The following is a 22144-nucleotide window of genomic DNA, read 5'->3' on the forward strand; positions in this document are numbered from 1 at the left end:
GAGAGAGAGAGAGAGAGAGAGAGAGAGAGAGAGAGAGAGAGAGAGAGAGAGAGAGAGAGAGAGAGAGAGAGAGAGAGAGAGAGAGAGAGAGAGAGAGAGAAAGAAGAAAAAAGAAAATAAGAAAGAAAAAAAAAGAAAGAGAAAAAGGAAGGAAGAGATGAAAGACAGATAGAAGAAAATACGGAAAGAAAGGAAAGGAAAGGGAAGAAAAGAAAAGGAAAGGAAAAGAAAGGAAAGAGAAGTAAAGAGGAAGTAAGGGAGAAAGAAAAAATGGAAGGAGGAAAAAACAAGATGAAAGGAAAGGAATGAAAAGGAAAGGAAAGAAAGAGATGAGAGAAAACAAAAAAATAATAATGAAAGAAAGAATGAACTGAGATAGATAGATAAAAAGGAAATCAAAATAAACATAAAAGAAAATAATGGAAAAAAAATGAAAAAGCAAAAACGAAATGAAATGAAAGAGAAGAAAGTGAAAAGATGAAAAAAAGAAAAAGAGAATGAAAAAGCAAAAATGATATGAAATGAAAGAGTGGGAAGATGAGACGAAAAAAGGGGAAAAAAATAATGAAAAACGCAAAAATGAATTGAAAGAAAAGTGGAAAAGTGAAAATAAAATAAAGCAACAGAGAATGAAAAAGCAAAAAAGAATGAAAAGAAAGAAAAGAGAGAGGAAAGATGAGACAAAAAACAAGAGATGAAAACGCAAAAAATGAAATGAAATGAAAGTGGAAAAATGTAAAGAAGAAAAAAGAAAGCAGGAAAACGCAAAAAATGAAGTGGAAATGAAAATATGAGAAGAAAAAAGAAAGCAGGAAAACGCAAAAAATGAAGTGGAAATGAAAATATGAGAAGAAAAAAGAAAGAAGGAAAACGCAAAAAATGAAGTGGAAATGAAAATATGAGAAGAAAAAAGAAAGCAGGAAAACGCAAAAAATGAAGTGGAAATGAAAATATGAGAAGAAAAAGAAAGCAAAAACGCAAAAATGAAGTGGAAATGAAAATATGAGAAGAAAAAAGAAAGAAGGAAAACGCAAAAAATGAAGTGGAAATGAAAATATGAGAAGAAAAAAGAAAGAAGGAAAACGCAAAAAATGAAGTGGAAATGAAAATATGAGAAGAAAAAAGAAACAAAGAATGAAGAAGCAAAAATAAAATGAAATGAAAGAAAAAAGTGGAAAAATGAAAATAAAATAAAGCAACAGCAAATGAAAAAAACGAAAAAAAAAAGAATGAAAAGAAAGAATAAGACTAAAACGAGCGTAACAAAAAACAAGTAAAAACAGTCAGAATTTCAATAAAGCCAAACGCAATGACCGAGGGCCGACAGATGGCGCTGATAGCAAAATGACGTCACTTGCTTCCTCCTCACAGTTGTTCTTCCCTCTGTCTCTCCCGCCCTGCCTTCCTTCCTTCCCTCCTGACACCGTTCCTTCCTTCCCCTCTTCCTCCCTTCCTCCCTTCCTTTCTTCCTTCCTTCCTTCCTAGTCCAGTTCTTTCCTTCCTGCAACTCCTTACAATTGCTCTTCTCTTCCTTCCTCCTTTCCTTCCTTCCTTTCTTTCTTCCTTCTTCCTTCCTTCCTTCCTGCCTTCCTAGTCCTGTTCTCTCCTTCCTGTTCTCCTTCTTTCCTCCCTCCCTCCCTTCCTCCTTTCCTTCCTTCCTTTCTTCCTTCTTCCTTCCTTCCTTCCTGCCTTCCTAGTCCTGTTCTCTCCTTCCTGTTCTCCTTCTTTCCTCCCTCCCTCCCTTCCTCCTTTCCTTCCCTCCTTCCTGCCATTCTTCCCTCGTTTCCCTCCTTCTCTCCCTTCCTTCCTATCGCTGTTCCCTCCTTCCTGCCCTCCTTCCTCCCACTCACCTCACATTTCCATTTCCCTTCCTCCCTTCCTTCCATCTTTTCTCCCTCCCTTCCTTCCTTCCTTCTTCCTGCCAGTCTTCCTTACCCTTTAAAGGAGAGGTTCGGCGCCTTAATACAACACACTCGAGTCACTTGGTGCAGAATAAAGGCGTCTATTTCCCAGGAGGAGATAATACAGCGGCTTAAGTGTGTCGCTCCCGTTTTCCTTTTTCCCCCTCCCGTGGTTTTCTTTTACGCGCTATTCATTTTCAGGGGTAGCGTTGTTATTTTGGTTTAGGAGTTACTTATTGTTATTTCAGGGGGGTATTAAGAGAAGTTTCCCCGTTTTTTTATTTTTTTCATTTTATTTTTTCAACGGTTAACTTTTTTTTTATTAGAAGTAATAGTATGAGAATTAATGTTGTGTGACTTTTTTTATTGTTTTATACCGTGCTGAGAGAGAGAGAGAGAGAGAGAGAGAGAGAGAGAGAGAGAGAGAGAGAGAGAGAGAGAGAGAGAGAGAGAGAGAGAGAGAGAGAGAGAGAGAGAGAGAGAGAGAGAGAGAGAGAGAGAGCATAAACTTTACCAATAATATCTTCCCCATTGTAAACACCAGAAACTCAACCATGAGAGAGAGAGAGAGAGAGAGAGAGAGAGAGAGAGAGAGAGAGAGAGAGAGAGAGAGAGAGAGAGAGAGAGAGAGAGAGAGAGAGAGAGAGAGAGAGAGAGTACATAAGAGCATGAAAGAGAGCAGAATGGTATTTGGTGAGGGAAAGAGAAGGAAATGGAGTTAGAGAGAGAGAGAGAGAGAGAGAGAGAGAGAGAGAGAGAGAGAGAGAGAGAGAGAGAGAGAGAGAGAGAGAGAGAGAGAGAGAGAGAGAGAGAAATCACTGGCCGATAAATTATGAAACAGACTTGCTACGCTTCCGAAGTTTTAAAGTTCCCTCACAGTTTCTTTTTCTTTTCTTTTTTCTCTTTCTCTATATTTGCTTCACTTACAAAATTCGTTAATATTTAAGGTTTCTTTTTTTACTGTTGCTTTTCTTTCGTTTGTAATGGAAAAAAAGTTAGCTCGAATTTGTGTGGTAATTAAGTGGTTGTTTTGGTGGTGGTGGTGGTGATGATGATGATGATGATGATGATGATGATGATGATGATGATGATGATGATGATGATGATGATGATGATGATAATAATAATAATAATAATAATAATAATAATAATAAAAATAATATCAATAGTAACAAATTTCAACTTTTTTCCTTCATCTCAGTTCGTTCACATCGTTCTCTCTCTCCTCCACTAGCCTCTCCCTTCTGTATATTATCCTCTCAAATCACCCCGCGTGTGAGGGGAGTGTAGATTCTCTCTCTCTCTCTCTCTCTCTCTCTCTCTCTCTCTCTCTCTCTCTCTCTCTCTCTCTCTCTCTCTCAACATTAATTACGCGACGTGAATTAATGAGAGCACTGGAAAATAATTACCGACGGTGCTGAGTCTATCGGGCGGGACTTATTTCCCAGCTGAAGGTCACTGTGCTTGAGGGGGAGACTCGCGTAACCTTCCCTTCGGCCGCTGCTTTCTTTACTGACGCGGCGAGGTGGTGGTGGTGGTGGCGGTGAAGGGGAAAGTCCGCGGGGTCAAAGTTTTTTTTCTTTTTTTTTTCTGAAGGGGGGTTTGGGGTTGTCTGTGTTCGTTTTGGGTTTAAGTAAGGCTGTGTAGTTTTTTTATTTTTTTATTTCAAGTTTTTGGATGTATTGTTTTACTGTTTTCTTCTTTCTTCTTTTTTTTTCTTCTTCTTTTTCTTCTTCTTCTTCTTCTTCTCCTCCTTTTACTTCTTCTACTTCTTCTTCTTATTCTTATTCTTCTTATCATTATTATTATTTTTTTCCATTTTTTTCTTCTTCTCCTCCTCCACTTTCTTCTTCTTCTTCTTCTTCTTTTTCTTCTTTTTCTTCTCCTTCTTCTTCTTGTTATTTTAATTACCAAAGCCGTTCACTTGCGATCCTCCTTTTTTTCATTCTAACATTTCATTATCATTATCATTATTATTATTATTATTATTATTATTATTATTATTATTATTATTATTATTATTATTGTTGTTGTTGTCATTGTTGTTCCATTACGAAAGCAGTTGTTTTACATACTTTTTTTGTTTTGTTCTTCTCGTTCACACATTTTATTGATATATTTTTGATTGAAACTCATATTATCAAAACACTTCATATACCGTACAATTTCTTTTCTCTTTCTCTCATTTTCGTCGTTCATTATTTCATCATTATTATTATTACCAACTGTAGCATTCCATTATTTTCCCTCCCTGATGATGATGATGTGTGTGTGTTCGTAGGTGCGTGCGTCATTTTCCCTCCCTTCCTCCCATCATTCTCTCCGTCATCATAAATATTCACGAGTCGCATCTATCACATCCTCTCCCTCACCCCCTTCCACACCCCCTCCCCCCCCCCCTTCCCCTTCCCTGATTTGCATAATAATCCTCAAACATATACACAAACTCTACGCTCGCGGGGGCCAAAGTTAAATCTCTTTCCTAATAATATCGAAACTAAATCAAACTCAACCCAAAACAATAATAAAGAAAGTGGCGATGATGGTGGTGGTGGTGATGGTGGTGGTGGTGATGGTGGTGGTGGTGATGGTGGTGGTGGTGGTGGTGGTGATGGTGGTGATGGTGGTGGTGATGGTGGTGGTGATGGTGATGACTCCGTGGCAATACGATACAGATACATTCAAAAAGAGGTTTAGATAGATTCGTGGGTAGTGAGGTTAGGTTAGGTTAGGTTTACAGGAGCTGCCTTGTATAGGACTACCGGCCTCTTGCAGACTCCTAACGTTCTTATTTCCTAATGTTCTTATATCGAAACTAAATCAAACCTAACCAACGACAGATACACTCAAGAAGAGGTTAGATAAATTCATGGCTAGTGTTAGGTTAGGTGGGGTTAGGTTTACAGGAGCTGCCTTGTATATTAGGCATCTCGCAGACTCCTAACGTTCTTATTTCCTCATGTTCTTATATCGAAACTAAATCAAACCTAACCAACGACATATACATTCAAGAAGAGGTTAGATAAATTCATGGCTAGTGTTAGGTTAGGTTAGGTTAGGTTTACAGGAGCTGCCTTGTATATCAGACCTGACGTTCTATTTCCTCATGTTCTTATATCGAAACTAAATCAAACCTAACCAACGACAGATACATTCAAGAAGAGGTTAGAAAATAAATAAGTTAATGGCTAGTGTTAGGTTAGGTTAGGTTAGGGTTCACAGGAGCTGCATTAAATAGAACTCCGAGAATGCATTCAAGCTAGAAATCGAGCAAATAGGGTACTGGGATTTATTTCAAGGAGCGTAAGCAACAGAAGCCCCGAAGTCTTCCTCAAACTATATTTAGCATTAGTTAGACCTCATCTTGACTATGCGGTTCAGTTCTGGTCACCCTACTATAGAATGGATATCAAAATGTTAGAATCGGTGCAGAGGAGGATGACTAAGATGATTCAGGGGTTGAGAAACTTGCCATACGAGGAAAGACTCAAACAGTTAAACTTGCATTCTCTAGAAAGGCGAAGGGTGCGTGGAGACATGATCGAGGTTTATAAATGGATGAAGGGCTTTAATAAGGGAGACATTCATAAGGTTTCGTTGGTAAGAGAACCGGGTAGGACACGAAGTAATGGGTTTAAACTGGATAAATTCAGATTCAACAGGAACATAGGCAAAAATTGGTTTACTAACAGGGTGGTGGATGAGTGGAATAGGCTTAGCAGTCATGTGGTGAGTGCCAATACAATTGTCACATTCAAAAATAGACTAGATAAATTCATGGACAGCGATATTAGGTGGGGTTAGATACACGGGAGCTTAGGGTCAAAGGAGCTGCCTCGTACAGGCCTACCGGCCTCTTGCAGACTCCTGCGTTCTTATGTTATGTTCTTATGTTCTTATGAGAACAGTATTCTTAAAATTTTCGACGCCCCAGCACGCACATATTTGACAAGGCTTTCGTAGGAGTTTCGAGCATTTCATTAGGTAGTTTTCTGATCCTGGTGGTAGTTTGACCTTTCCTCTGTTACCGTGAACCTCAAAAGACACACATTAGAACCCGTCTGATCTCGATTTGGGTCTTTGGAAATAGTAGATGTGGGAGGCGAAGGCGTTTGAAAAGACTGACCTCGGCCTCTTGCAAACTCCTAACGTTCTTATGATCTTATATCAAAACCCAATCAAACCTAACCAAAAACATAATAATGACGATAATGATGATGATGATGATGACTGCGAGCAACCTATACCGGGAGTGTTTTCGTGGTGTGTGTGTGTGTTCGTTCGTCCCTGCGCCAAGACGGTACATTAATATTCATCCCCTGAGTGGTCCCATCTTAATCTCGGGACTAAACGAGCTCCGAGTGTGACATTAAGTTTATGGGATGCGCAGGAGGAGGAGTAAGAGGAGGAGGAGGAAGAAGAGGAGGAGGAGGCGGTGGTAGAGGTGGTGTCACAAAATAAAGTAACAGAGTAGAAGTAAAAGGAGGAAGAGGAAGAGGAGGAGGAAGAGGAGGAGGAGGAGGAGGAGAGGAAAAATACTGGAGGTTAAGTGGAGGAGGCAGAGAAGGAAGAGGAGTGGAACGTCTGTGAAAGTTGAAAGGAAAACGAGGAAGAATGGAGGAGGAGGAGGAGGAGGAGGAGGAGGAGGAGGAGGAGGAAGAAGAAGAAGAATCGAAGTCCAGAGGAATCGAAAAAGGCGGAGGAGAGGGGTAAGAGGAAGAAATGAGGAGAGGAAGAAGAGGAAGAAGAGGAAGAGGAGGAGGAGGAGGAGGAGGAGGTGTTGGGTTCACAAAAGATAATAACGGAGGAGGAGGAGGAGGAGAAGGAAGAGGAGGAGGAGGAAGAGGAGGAGGGAGAAGAATCAAAGACGGAGGAGGAATTATAAAAAAGGAGAGGGAGTAAGGAAGAGGAAATGAAGAGAGGAGGAGGAGGAGGAGGAGGAGGAGGAGGAATCAAACAAAAATAGAGGAGGGAGAGAAATTTAAAAAAACAGCCAGGGGAAAAGAGAGAGAGAGAGAGAGAGAGAGAGAGAGAGAGAGAGAGAGAGAGAGAGAGAGAGAGAGAGAGAGAGAGAGAGAGAGAGAGAGAGAGAGAGAGAGAGAGAGAGAGAGAGAGAGAGAGAAGACGAAGAACAGGAAGAAGAAGAAGGAACAAGAAGAAGAAGAAGGAGAGATAAGGGGAAGCGAGGTGACAGCTGAAAACATAAATAAAAGGAAAAAACAATATCCGTTCATAAATCGTACTTCTCGTAATTCACTGATATTTTCCTTGCCGATGACGCCGCTGCATGATGATATGGGCACACGCACGAAAAAAGGACCTGACATTAGTGCTTATATTTTGTGCGTGTAATATATAAGTAACGGGGATTTTAACTTCGCTTTTTCATTACTTGATAAAACTGTAATATAGATAGATAGATAGATAGATAGATTGACTGATAGGTAGATAGACAGATAGATAGATAGTTAGGCATATAGATAGATAGATTGACTGACTGAAGGTAAATAGATAGACTGATAGATAGATAGTTAGGCATATAGGCAGATAGATAGATAGATAGATAGATAGATAGATTGATAGATTGACTGACTGAAGGTAAATAGATAGACTGATAGATAGATAGTTAGGCATATAGATAGATAGATAGATAGATAGATAGATAGATAGATTGACTGACTGATACGTAAATAGATAGACAGATAGAGAGAGAGAGAGAGAGAGAGAGAGAGAGAGAGAGAGAGAGAGAGAGAGAGAGAGAGAGAGAGAGAGAGAGAGAGAGAGAGAGAGAGAGAGAGAGATACGAAAAACAGCAACAATTTATCCTCCTCTTCCTCCTCCTCTTCCTCATCCTACTCTTCCTCCTCCTCCTCCTCCTCCTGTTCCTCTTCCTCTTTTTCCTCCTCCTCCTCCTCCTCCTCAAATTTCTCTGTGACTCTCTTTTGTGACACCGATATCTCCTCCTCCTCCTCCTCCTCCTCCTCCTCCTCCTCCTCCTAAAAATACATATAGCCAAAAAAAATATCAACATAGACGAAAAAATAAAAAAAACTCACTTCAACTCCACACACACACACACACACACACACACACACACACACACACAGGAGACACACTCGGCACGGTAATGAGCGAGCGAGAGGCGAGAGGCGACGAGCGTTCGGTAATAGGCAACACACTTAGTCTAACGAGTGACACGTGCGACACTCTCTATCACGCGTACGATGGCGGGCGAGGTGAGTACGGGAACGACGGGTCTGTTGTCGTGGGGAGGAGGAGGGGGAGAGGGGGTTGTTTTGAGGAGGAATTTAGTGGACTGGAATATATGTTACGAAATACTGAATAGGAAAAAAATAAGGGTGATTGATAGATTGATGAGCATATTGATAGATGGATGTATAGGAAGGAAGGAAGGAAGGAAGGTTTTAAGGAAGGAAGCAAGGAAGGAAGGAAGGAATGGAAGAAAGGGAGGAATTAAGGAAGGAAGGAAGGAAGGGAGGAAGGAAGGAATTAAGGAAGGAAGGAATGGAAGGAAGGAAGGAATCAAGAAAGGAAGGAAGAAAGGAAGGAAGGGAGGAATTAAGGAAGGAAGGAAGGAAGGAAGGGAGGGAGGAAGGAAAGCAGGGATATGAAGATAGATATGTAGATAGATAGATAGATAGATAGATAGATCGAAAGACAAGGAAAGAGACAAAGAAAGAACGAAAGGAGAAATGAAAACGTTGAAAAAAAGAACGAATTAATTAATGAACGAGAGAAGTGGGTCAGAAAATGCCAGAGAGGACACGGGCATTGATTTTCGAAGGAGACAAAAGAATCAGAACCCGATGAAATAAAACAGAAACAAAAGACGAACGGTATTTCAGAGTTAGAGAAAAACACGATTACCGCGATTGAATAAATGAAGAAACAAAGAGATAATAGATAAATAAATAAGAAGATATGTACTAATGGTGTTTTCCTTCAGTACGAGAAAGTAATAAAAGGCTGGTAAAGTTTTCCTGGAAGGCTAAAAAAAAAAGTACAATAATTTATGGAGAATCAATGACAGTAAGAATAGACGTTTGGTGTCACTGGGGAGGAAGGAAGGAAGGAAGGAAGGAAGGGAGGGAGGGAGGGAGGAAGGAAGGAAGGTAGGGAGGGAGGGAGGGAGGAAGGATGAAAGGAAGAGAGGGAAGAAGGAAGGGAGGGAGGAAGGAGAGGAGGGATGGAAGGAAGAAAGGAAGAGAGAGAGGAAGGAAGGAAGGAAGGAAGAAAGGAAGAGAGGGAGGAAGGAAGGAAGGAAGGAAGGAAGGAAAGAGGAGGAAGAAAGGAAAAAAGAGGAACGAAAGGAGAGGAAGGAAAGACGGAGGGAATTAAGAAAGGAAGGAGAAACGGAAGGAATGAAGGAAGAAAGGAAAGAAAGAAAGAAGTAAGTAAAACAAGTAAAAGATAGAAATGAGAGATAAAGAAACAAAGTAAGAAAAAGGTGAAAGAAGTAAAAAAAATACAAATAAATTAAAATAAGGAAAAAAAAAGAAGGAAGGAAGGAAAGAAAAGAGATTAAAAGAAGGAAGGAAGGAAGGTAAGAAGGAGAGAAGATACAGAAAGAAAAAGAAAGAAAGTTGATAAAGAAAATGGATTGAATGAAGAAAGGAAAGAAGAAAGGAAGAAAGGAAGGAAGGAGAGAGAAAATAAAGAGAGAGAAAGAGAGAAAAAGAGAAAGTTGATAAAGAAAAGTGATTGAATGTGGAAAGAAAGGAAGAAAGGAAGGAAGGAGAGAGAAAATAAAGAGACAGAAAGAGAGAGAAAGAGAGAAAGTAATAAAGAAAACTGATTGAATGTTTAAAGGAAGAAAGAAAGGAAGGAAGGAGAGAAAGAAAATAAATAGAGAGAGAGAGAAAGAGAGCGAGCGGAAAAGAGATAACTCACGACTCTTTATCGCTCAATATCACGACACGGGTTAAAACTATTTCATATTTACACGATAATATACGCAACAGACGTCCCATTACGCGCCATCAATGCAAAATACGCGCGTAAACTACGAAGACTATCCCGCCGGTGCTGGGAGGAGGCGGAGCGATGGCCGCGGGTGAAAAAAGGGAAAGGGATGGACGGTGAAAGGAAGATGACGTGATTGAAAGGGATAGGAAAGGAGGATTGTAAAATAAGGAAGGGACTTGGAACTGAAGGACACGGAGGAAAAATAGATAAATAAGAAGAGGGAAGGAAATGAAGGATGGAGGAAGGAAGATGTGATTGAGAGAGACAGGAAAGGAAGATGAAGGAAGGAAACTGGAGCTGAGGGACACGGAAAAAGATGGAAATATATATATGAAATGGGAAAAGGAAATGGAGGATTGAAAAAGGAAAGAAAAGTTACTATCAAAAGGAGAGGAAGATGGAAAGATAAAAAGGAAACTAAAACTGAAGAAAAAAGAAGAGAAAGAAAAAGAAGACAAGGAAAAGAATTGGAGGATTGAGGAGAGATGTGATTTAGATGGAACGGAGAGGAAGAGGGAAAGACAAGAGGAAACTGGAACAAAGAAGAGAGAAAGAAATAGGAATAAATAAGGAGAGAGAGAGACAGATGGAGGACTGAGAGAAGAGGACGAAATTTTGATGTTTGGATAAAATGGATAAAAAGCAAAAAATAAAAAATAAAAGAACGGGAACATCGAGAATAACATGTGATTTAAATGAAAAAGCAAAAAAAGAAAGAAATCACAAAAATTAATTGAAAAAAGAAAAAAAGAAAAGAATGAGAATTACTAAAACAAAAAAATAAGAAGAGGAACATAAGAGATAACAGAAAAGGAAAATATAATAAAAACTAAGAAAAGAAGAAATAATAAAACAAAAAATTAAACAAGAATGAAAGAAGAATTAGAGATAAAAATGAAACAAAAACAATTAAGAGGGATAAGGAAGGATAAAGGAGGAATTAGAGGGAATCAGAGAGAGAAAATGTTATTAAAAAGAAATGGATTAAGTGCTTGAAAATAGCGCAAGGAATAGAAGAGAAAAGGAAAGAAAGAAAATAAATGATAAATAAAGAGAAATATAAGAAAGAGGGGAAGAAATGAAGGAAGGAAAGAAGGAAGGAAAGAAGGAGAGAAGGAAGGAGAGAAAAATAAAGGAAAGGAAGAAAAAATGAGAAAAAAAACACTTGATAAAAGAAAAGAAAAAAAACGAAAGAAAGAAAATATGAATACTGAAAGAAAACACACAAACAAACAAACAAACAAAGAACGAATACATGTGTGAAAAAAGAAGAAAAGAAAGAAAAGAAAAAGAAAAAAAACAAAAGAAGAAAAATAAGAAAGTAAGAAAGACAAGCAACAGAAAGAATGAATACCAAAAAAAAAAGAAAGAAAAGAGCAAGAAAAAAGAAAACTGAGAAAGAAATTAAGAAAGAAAAACAAGAAAACAACAACAGATAAAATTTTGGCAAGAAACTCTACGGAAATCCCATCCATATTTTGTTTACACGCGTCAGCCCCGCCACCACCACCACCACCATCTCTCTCTCTCCCTCCCTCTCTCTCGTTCTTCCCCTCCCTCTCCCTCTCTTTACCATCGCTCGAGTGCCGTTCCCTCCAGATAAAAGTGACATCATTGCCTGCCATCTCCTCTGGTTGTCAAATTCCTCTTCGAAATTACAAGTTAAGCGAAAATAATAATGTTGTCGGTAAATGTTAAAAAGTCTATGAACTGCGGAATGACTGATCAGGAAGGAAGGAAGGAGGGAAGGAAGGATGGAAGGAAGAAAGGTAGGAAGGAAGGAAGGAAGGAAGGAAGGAATAAAGGTAGGAAGGAAGGAAGGAAAGGACGGAAGGAATGAAGATAGAAAGGAAGGAAGGAATAAAGGTAGGAAGGAAGGAAGGAAAGGACGGAAGGAATGAAGATAGAAAGGAAGGAAGGAAGGAAGGAAAAAAGGTAGGAAGGAAGGAAGGAAGGAAGGAAGGAAAGGACGGAAGGAATGAAGATAGAAAGGAAGGAAGGAAGAAAGGAAGGAATATAGAAATAACAAAAGGGGAAAAAAAAGGAAATTAATATATATGTGAGAAAGAAGGGAATCAGATACTTAAACGAAGGGAAATATGAAGGAAGGAAGGAAGGAAGGAAGGAAGGAAGGAAGGAAGGCAAGAAAAAAGTAAATCATAAGAGATAGTAATGAAAAACAAACAAAGTAAGAAAAAGTGAGAGAAAAAAAGAAAAAAAAGAGGAGAAAGAAGAGGAAATGTTGAAGTGTTTAACCCCTTCCCTTTTCCCACTTCTCCCCTCTCCTCCCCTCCCCTCCCATTCCCTTCCCCCTCTCCACTTACATCCCTTCCTCCTGCTCCTCTAAACGTTGGACGGAAGGGAAGAAAGATAGCTGAGAGGAAGAAGAAGAAGAAAAAGAAGATGAAAAAAAAAGAAGAGAGGAAGAGGAGGAGGGGAGAAAGGTCAAAACTAATGTGTGTGTTACTCTGTTAGTGAAGGTTCGCCCCCCCCCCCTTCCCCCTTTTTTTGCAACAGTACGTAAGCTTTTTTTAGGGGGGGGAAGGGTCGAGGGGGAGTTCAACATATGCATTAGATCCCTCCACAGATATTTATGCATTTTTCAGGGATGGATGATTTGTGAATTTATAATCTGTCTGTCTGTCTGTATGTCTGTATGTGTGTGTGTTTGCTTGTTTGTTTGTCCTTGTATGCTTGTCTGTCTGTATTTCTTTGTCTGTGTCCGTCTATCTGTCTGTTTCTCTCTGTATATCTAACTGTTTATCTGTCTGTCTGTCTGTATCTGCCTGTGTTTGAATTTATTTGTGTGTGTTTCTTTGTCTGTGTGGCTGTGTGTCTGTCTGTACGTCTCTCTCTCTCTCTCTCTCTCTCTCTCTCTCTCTCTCTCTGTTCTCTTGAGTCTCGTTATCTCTCTTTGCTTATTCAATTTATTCTCTTTGTTTAGCTTTTCTTGAATCTCTTCACTTTTTTTTTTATCATTTCCACCAAGTTCCATTTAAATACAAGTGTCTGTTTTGGTAATGTTAAGTTATGGTATTTGTTTATATTAACCTTTGTCTTGGCATTATAGATGAGTTGTTTGGATGTTTTTATTATTATATAACGACCCCGCCCATTCAGAAACAAAAAAAAGTCGCGGGTGGTGTTGCTGCTGTAAGGATTAGAGTTGTGTTACTTGTGTTATTCTTTGACGTTTTGGGGGGTTAATTTTGGGGGTTGTTTTACTGGTTGTTGAATGTATTTAACGACGGACATTCGGACACAAGGGTATCGTGTGTTGTTGATTGGTTATGGCATTTTGTTTATATTTATTTGTTTTGGCTTTTGGATGAGTTGTTTGGTTAGTGTTTTATTATTATTTACACGAAGGTCCACTTAGAGAGATACAAGGGTCGCGGGTGCTGATGTTGTCATATTGAGTTTCGTTATTTGTGTTTGCTTATTCAATTTATTCTTTTGTTTAGCTTTTGTTGAATCGTTTGGTCATTTTTTTTATTATCATTTCCACGAAGTTCCATTTAAATACAAGTGTCTGTTTTGGTAATGTTAAGTTATGGTATTTGTTTATATTAATTTGTCTTGGGTTATAGATGAGTTGTTTGGATGTTTTTTACTATTATTATATACATGAAGGTCCATTTGGATGCAAGGGTCGCGGGTGGTGCTGCTGTTTTATTTCGTCGTGTTATTTGTGTTATTCTTTATTTGCTTGGCTTTTTCATGTCCCGTTTGGTTTGGTTTGGGGTCATTTGTTTCACTGCACGCACGAAGGCCATTCACATACAAGGGCAGCCGCTGATACTCTCGTTAAATTTAGTTCTGTTATTTGTGTTTATTATCTATTATTTTGTTTTTTTCTTAACTTTTTTTTGGCTAGTTTTGGGTTGGTTCACTGTTTGTTTCACTGCACGCACGAGGACCATTCACATACAAGGGCAGCCGCTGATACTCTCGTTAAATTTAGTTCTGTTATTTGTGTTTATTATCTATTATTTTGCTTTTTTGTCAACTTTTTTTTTTGCTAGTTTTGGGTTGGTTCACTGTTTGTTTTACTGCACACACGAAGGCCATTTATAAACAAGGTCGCTGATACTGTTGTTATTTTAGTTCTGTTATTTGTGTTTATTATCTATTATTTCGTTTTTTGTTAACTTTTTTTTTGCTAGTTTTGGGTTGGTTCATTGTTTGTTTCACTGCGCGCACGAGGACCATTCACATACAAGGGCAGCCGCTGATACTCTCGTTAAATTTAGTTCTGTTATTTGTGTTTATTATCTATTATTTTGCTTTTTGTTAACTTTTTTTTTTTGGCTAGTTATGGGTTTGGTTCACTATTTGTTTCACTCCACGCACGAAGGCCATTTATAAACAAGGTCGCTGATACTGTTGATATATTTAGTTCTGTTATATGTGTATACTCTCTTTATTGTTTACTTTGGCTTGTTTACTTTTTTTTTTGGGGGGGGGTTAGTTGTGGGTCGGTTCACTGTTTGTTTCGCTCCACGCACGAGGACCATTTATAAACAAGGTCGCTGATACTGTTGATATATTTAGTTCTGTTATATGTGTATACTCTCTTTATTGTTTACTTTGGCTTGTTTACTTTTTTTTTTGGGGGGGGGGGTTAGTTGTGGGTCGGTTCACTGTTTGTTTCACTCCACGCACGAAGGCCATTTATAAACAAGGTCGCTGATACTGTTGTTAAATTTAGTTCTGTTATATGTATTTCATTTTATTGTTTTCTTTTGTTTACTTTTTTTTTGCTTAGTTGTGGGTCGGTTCACTGTTTGTTCTACGTCGTGCACGAAGGCCATTTATAAACAAGGTCGCTGATACTGTTGTTAAATTTAGTTCTCTTGTTTGCGATTATCTCGTTTACTGACTCGTTTTCTTTTGGGTGAATTTTTTTTTTCCTTGCTTTGAGTCAGTTTAATATTTGTTCTATGTCGTGCATGAAGGCCATTTACAAACACGGGTCTCTGCTCCTGTCGTTTCATTCCTTGTTTTTGTGTTTTATTTTATTTATGTATTTACTTGGTTAGTTATTGATTGGTCTATTTGGATCAATGGATGACTGTCATTTAAGGGATGTACTGAGGGCCTCATCTCACTAACTTTCCTTTTTTAGCTTTTTTTATATTAATTTACTTGCTTACTCAATATTAAGTCGGTTTTGGAATTTTGTTTGTTTTTTCTTCTAGTGCGAATGTCATTAAGTAACACAGGTTTAGTTTTTCGGCCTTTTATTTCTTTTTATGCCCTTTTTTCACGTGTTTGGCAATCCCTTTATTTACTTTTTCTGCTTGTTTTCGGGGCTCGGTTCACATTTTAACTAACACTCCCCTGCACGGCACTTCGCTCTCCCCCTTATAAAAAAAAAAGACTAATAAAAGGTTTGGGGGATACGAGCTTATGAAAATTTTGGCTCTAGTTTGTATGTTATTTTTTCCTTCTCGTGCGAATATCATTTAGTAATACAGGTTTAGTCTATCAGTCATCTACTTCTTTCTACATGTTTGCTAATCCCTATATTTACTTTTTCTGCTTGTTTTCGGGGTTCAGTTCACACATTTTAGCTAACACTCCCCTGCTCGGCACTTCGCTCTCCCCCTTATAAAAAAAAGACTAATAAAAGGTTTGGGGAGATACGAGCTTATGAAAATTTTGGCTCTAGTCTGTATGTTATTTTTTCCTTCTCGTGCGAACATCGTTTAGTAATATCGGCCGTTTATTTCTTTTTACACATTCGCCAATCCCTTTATTTACTTTTCCAGCTTGTTTCGAGAATCGGTTCACACTTTTTTAGCTAACACTCCCCCGCACGGCACTTCGCTCTCCCTTAAATAATAATAAAAGGTTAGGGGGAAACGAGCTTATGAAAATTTTACGTGTTGTGGAAATTTACTTTAGTCTCGTGCGGCGGGCCATTGTGGCGGTAATTACAAACATTGTTAGCGTCACGTGACCCGTCGCTTCAGGTACGGGCCGCGCGCTCACCCCCGCACGCACGCTAAGAGACAGGACAGGTGTGAAAATGATTAACCGCGCCGGGAAATTGTCGGGTTCACCTTTACCTGGTTTACGCGTTACCTGGATGGTCTGAGTTTTATGGTGGTGAGGAGAATATCACCTTTGGACTTAATATTTTACATCACTATTTTTATCGCTGTTTTTCTTTCATTTTTTTCTTGTTTGTTATATTTTTTAAGGTAACGTTTTCTGAGTATCGTCATTTCCTAACTCTTTTCTCTCGCTATTTTTCTTACATTTCTTTCTTGTTTGTTATATTTCTTAAGGTAACGTTTTGTGGGTATCGTTATTTCCTAACTCTTTTCTCTCGCTATTTTTCTTTCATTTTTTTCTTGTTTGTTATATTTTTTAAGGTAACGTTTTCTGAGTATCGTCATTTCCTAACTCTTTTCTCTCGCTATTTTTCTTTCATTTTTTTCTTGTTTGTTATATTTTTTAAGGTAACGTTTTCTGAGTATCGTCATTTCCTAACTCTTTTCTCTCGTTATTTTTCTTTCATTTTTTTCTTGTTTGTTATATTTTTTCAAGGTAACGTTTTGTGAGTATCGTCATTTCCTAACTCTTTTCTCTCGTTATTTTTCTTTCATTTTTTTTCTTGTTTGTTATATTTTTTTAAGGTAACGTTTTGTGAGTATCGTCATTTCCTAACTCTTTTCTCTCGCTATTTTTCTTTCATTTTTTTCTTGTTTGTTATATTTTTTAAGGTAACGTTTTCTGAGTATCGTCATTTCCTAACTCTTTTCTCTCGCTATTTTTCTTTCATTTTTTTCTTGTTTGTTATATTTTTTTAAGGTAACGTTTTGTGGGTATCGTCATTTCCTAACTCTTTTTTGTTTGTTTGTTTTACTTGAAAGGAGAAGCGTTTTGTATCTTACTTTCTTAACCTTTTCTTTGTTATGTTTTCTTAATGGATGCGCTTTCTATCTTTTTTCTTACTTTTTTATGTTCTATCTTTAGGGGGAAGCATTTTTAAGTATCTTGTTTTATGTGTCTATCTTCGGGTCTATCTTCTCTGGGTCTGTCTTTCTTAGCGTATAAAAAAAATAAAAATAAAAAACATACTCGTTCGTGTTCCGTAGCAGTCTCAGTGAAATCGAAAGTGACCTCAGTACACACACACACACACACACACACACACACACACACACACACACACACACACACAAGTTGTCTCTCCTCCCCTTCCTCTCCCTCCCTCACACATACACACAGATATTTACCCTCTCCTTCCTTCCTTCCTTCCTTCCTTCCTTCCTTTCTTCCTTCCTTCCTTTCTTCCTTCCTTCCTTCCTTCCTTCCTTTCTTCCTTCTCCCCTCCACCTCAGTCACAATAACAACCATCCACCCCATTATTTCCCTGCTCTCCCCTACCTAACCTCCCCTTCCTCCCCACTCCCTACCATTCCTCTCCTTTCCTCCCTATCATTTCACTGCTCCCCTCCACCGCTTTTTTTTTTGTGTGTGTGTGTGTGTGTTCGTTCATTCTTTCCTCCTCCCTTTCTCTCCCCCTCTCCCCTCATCCCTGCCCTACCCTTTCCTCCACCCCTTTATCCTCCCCTCACAACCAGAGAAGCTACCATTTATCTCCCTTTCACTCCCCTTCCCCTTTTTTTTCACCCTTCTTCCCATGCTCGTCCAGCCCTTTCCTCCCTTTCTCTCTCCCCTTCCTCGCTTAGTCCACGCCCTTCATTCACCACTATGCTTCCCTCCCCTCCACCCTCCACCCTCCACCATCCGTCTCTCCCTTCCCCCTCTCCCCCTCTCTTAATATCTGTACTTATTCCACTCTCCACCCTGACTGTTCTTCCACATTCCACTAGTTTAATACCCTCCCTCCACCTCCTCCACCACCGCTGTATTCTCCCTTCCTCCCTTCCTCCCTCCCTTCGTACCCTCTCCCCCTCCCTTCCCTTCCCTCCCTCCCTTACGATGTGATTCAATATATCCGTTTTTTTTTTTTTTTTTTACTTTTTGTCTTTATTTGTTTTAGTGTTTACCTTTTTTTTTTTGCTTATTTGTATTGTTTTTTTTTTTCTTTCTTCCTTTTACTTTACTATGTTTATTTTTCTTTTATTATTCCAGTATGTCTCTTTTTTTTTTTTTTTTTCATTCCTCACCTGTTTTAATGTTTAGGTTACCTGCGTTTACCTGGTGCTTATATATCATCCACACACACACACACACACACACACACACACACACACACACACACACACACACACACAGACACACACACGAGTTTAGAATTGTATGATAAACTGTGATAAAATACAGGTCAGGACAAGGATGATTCAGTCCCGGGAACACACACACACACACACACACACACACACACACACACACACACACACACACACACACACACTCTAAGGGAATTCGTATCTCACTTCAGTTTCTCTCTTAGCCTTTCCTATGCAAACGAGTTACCTCCTCCTCCTCCTCCTCCTCCTCCTCCTCCTTGTATGCTTCTTCCTTTTCTTAAGATTCTTTCATATCTCACTCACATCCCTTTCACTATACAACGCTGTCACCATCACCTTCACACACACACACACACACACACACACACACACACACACACACACACACACACACACACACACACACGCATTCCACATTTTATTCACACACCGTTGTCATCCGCTCCACCCTTCCCTCTCTCCCTCCCTCCCTCCACCACGCTCACAATCCACATATCCTGTCAATCAATTTCCACAATCCCCACGCAAATACAGCTTATTCACACACACCTCCTGCTGCTGCTGTTGTTTGTTCGTCTTCCTTTGTGTTCCTCCTCCACACACAGACAACCACGCACATCGCCCATCCAGTACAAGTTATGAACCATACTTCCTTCCTATTCCAGCCCTCCATACACATAACCTTTGCTCTCGCTACCGCTCTCACCAGGCTCTTTAACTTCCTGCCCCTCTCCCTCTCTCTGTCTCTGTCTCGCCCTCTCTCTCTCTCTCCCTCCCTGCACACACAGAATCCTCGGTTTCCCATCAAATACAGCTTACTCACACCGTACTTCCGTCCCCTTCCTCCCCCTTTCACACAAAGATACACCCAGACACATGAAAAGGACAATAGAGGGGGTCGTTACCGAGGCACTAGTAGTCTCAAACATTTCAGAGTTCACACACACACACACACACACACACACACACACACACACACACACACACACACACACACACACACGAGTTTAGAATTGTATGATAAAATGTAATAAAATGCAGGACAGTATAAGTATGATTCAGGTCCCGGGAGGATGCAAGTAGATATGAGCACACACACACACACACACACACACACACACACACACACACACACACACACACACATTTGTTAAGGCTTTCGTGGAGGTGGTTGTTGTTGTTGTTGTTGTCGTGGTGAGTATTTCCATGGGTAGTTTTATATGTGCCTAGTAATAATTTGATGAGGGTTCTGCATCGTGAACTTGAAAACCACTCATGCGAACCAGACTAATCTCCTTTGTGGACTTTGAAAATAGTTGATACGAGAAGCGGAAGTGTTGAAAATACTGACATTACACACCCACAATTTTTTTTTATTTTTATATATATAGCTTTCATTGAGGCTGTTGAGGGGAGTGTTTCCATGGGTAGTTTTATGAACCTCAGGAGAGCCCGCCCTTTGAATATCCTTTCTGCCCTTTTGAAATATCTGTTGTGAAAGCCGAAAGTGTCGTAGTTTTTTTGTTTTTTTTACAGCAAAGGAGACAGTTCACGGGCGTAAAAAAAAAAATATTAAAGAAAAAAAAGCCCGCTACTTACTGATCCTGGTTGGTGTATTTCCGTGAGCCTAGTGATAGTTTGACAAGGCTTCCGCACCGTGAACTTGAAAAACACTCTTGGGAACCCGACTAATCTCTTTGGTGGGCGTTGGAAATAGTTGTTATAGCCGAACGTGTCGTAGAGGTTGCTGTATTTCCGTGAGCCTAGCGATAGTATGACAAGGCTTCCGCACCGTGAACTTGAAAAACACTCATAAAAACCCGATTAATCTCTTTGGTGGGCGTTGGAAATAGTTGTTATAGCCGAACGTGTCGTAGAGGTTGCTGTTTTTCTATGAGCCTAGCGATAGTTTGACAAGGCTTCCGCACCGTGAACTTGAAAAACACTCTTGGGAACCCGACTAATCTCTTTGGTGGGCGTTGGAAATAGTTGTAGAGGTTCCTGTATTTCCGTGAGCCTAGCGATAGTATGACAAGGCTTCCGCACCGTGAACTTGAAAAACACTATTGGGAACCTGACTAATCTCTTTGGTGGGCGTTGGAAATAGGTGTAGAGGTTCCTGTATTTCCGTGAGCCTAGCGATAGTATGACAAGGCTTCCGCTCCGTGAACTTGAAAAACACTCATAAAAACCCGATTAATCTCTTTGGTGGGCGCTGGAAATACTTGTAAGACCCGAACGCGTCTCTGAATACGGGCCAAATATAGTACTCGCTCGAAACATCCACTGAACGGAACCGGCACTCCATCCACCCTGCCCCCACGTCACCCATGCACCCATTCACCCACGTCTACTCACCCACGCAGAGTAGCCAGGCCGCAGTCACCGCACCCATGCTCGTCACGGTCCTGCTGGCGGCATCACAGGCGGGGTCACACACGGGCCAAGTCAGGTTAAGATTCCACAAGTGGGAGTTTGTTGTTGTCTCAAGTTCGCGTGATTTTGCTTCTTCGCCGGCTCGTTGGGTCCTTCCTCGCTCGCTTGCTTGCTTGCTGTTTGTTTGTTTGTTTGTTGTCTTGATTGCTTGGTGTCTGTCTGTGTTTTCTATTTATTTGTGTTCTTTTTTTATCTTTCGTCTTGTTGAGCGTCTTTTGTTTGTTTCCTTTCAGCTTCTTGGCGTTTGAGTTTTTGCGTGTGATTTCTTTTCCTCACTTCTCTATTTTAGTCCTCCTTTTCCTCCTCCTCCTCTCGTCGGATTCTTTCTCCTATCAAACTCTACGTGCTGGCGTGCCGTGTTTCATTCAATTGGCGTTTCCTTCCTTCACGTCACTGTTTTCATGTCCTGGAATCACCGGGGCTGTGCTACGATGCTGTGTTCCGTGTATTGCTGTGTCTCGTTAAGCTGGATATTCTTTCGTATTGGGACTGCTGTGTTGTCTTATGAGTCACTGGCGCTGTGCTACGATGCTGTGTTCCGTGTTTTGCTGTGTCTCGTTAAGCTGGATATTCTTTCGTATTGGGACTGCTGTGTTGTCTTAAGTGTCACTGGCGCTACGGTGCTGTGTATTCTGTGAGTTCCTTCGTCTTGAGGCTCTGTGGTGTCTTACGAGTCTTTGGCGCGGTGCTACGGGTGCTGTTTCGTCTCTTGCTGTGTCTTCTTCTGTTGGTTTCCTTCGACTTGAGGCTCTGTGTTGTCTTACGAGTCTTTGGCGTGGTGCTACGGGTCTCCTTCTGTTGGTTTCCTTCGACTTGAGGCTCTGTGTTGTCTTACGAGTCTTTGGCGTGGTGCTACGGGTCTTCTTCTGTTGGTTTCCTTCGACTTGAGGCTCTGTGTTGTCTTACGAGTCCTTGGCGCTTCGTCCCGTCGCTCCTTCGCTCCAGGCTCGCGTGGTGAATCCCTTGCGATCTCCGGCGTCCAGGACCTGAACGACGCCCGCCAGCCAGTGGTGTGAGCGAGGCGCGCGTGGGCGTGTGTGCCGGGGGGCCTCTCTTCCCTCACAGCAGCGGCGGCGGCGGAGCACGGCCGTCACAGTGAAGAATTTATACGATACACGCCACCCCCTTGCGCTGCTACTGATGAACACACGCCCAGCACCCCGCCGGGACGCTGGGAGGCTTAGACAGCGGGGAGGGAGGGCGGGAGGGGGGGCGGGAGGTCTCGTAGTAGCAGTTCGACACGCTTGAGATTTACGAGCACGGGTTTCTGGGCCTACGAGACTCTTGCCGTAGTCTTAACACGCGTCTCGGGGCCTAAATGTGCCTTTCCAATAAGCCCCTGACGCCTTAGTGCCACGCCGCTCGTCTGTGTGTGCTGGCGGGGCGCGGGGACAGCTGGGGCGTGGCACCGTGGAGTTCGTGGCGAGGAGAGGAGGGAGGGAGAGGCAGCGCTGAGCCAGGCGACGCGCGGTCTGGGAGAGCTGCGAGCGACCCACCCCTTTCTCTTCGGCGGTTCTAGCCACACTAAGTCGAGCGTGCGAAGCCGAGGGGAGAAGAGGTGGAGTGAGGGGAGAGAGCGGAGGAGCTGGA

At 40.8% G+C, this 22144-nt stretch overlaps 1 protein-coding gene across 2 annotated transcripts in view; it reads right to left on the reverse strand.

Annotated features, from left to right (window-relative positions):
- LOC126986957 (inactive tyrosine-protein kinase 7-like) overlaps positions 1-22144 on the reverse strand; it is a 146849-nt gene extending 124705 nt beyond the window's left edge. The window contains exon 1 of one of the 2 annotated variants that reach the window (XM_050843519.1): positions 20477-22144. In XM_050843519.1, the coding sequence (XP_050699476.1) occupies positions 20477-20513 (37 nt within the window). In that variant the 5' untranslated portion in view covers positions 20514-22144. The remainder of the gene's footprint in view (positions 1-20476) is intronic. The other variant, XM_050843520.1, reaches the window with a different exon arrangement.

Source organism: Eriocheir sinensis, chromosome 63, assembly GCF_024679095.1.
Source record: "Eriocheir sinensis breed Jianghai 21 chromosome 63, ASM2467909v1, whole genome shotgun sequence".
Classification (NCBI taxonomy): Eukaryota; Metazoa; Arthropoda; class Malacostraca; order Decapoda; family Varunidae; genus Eriocheir; species Eriocheir sinensis.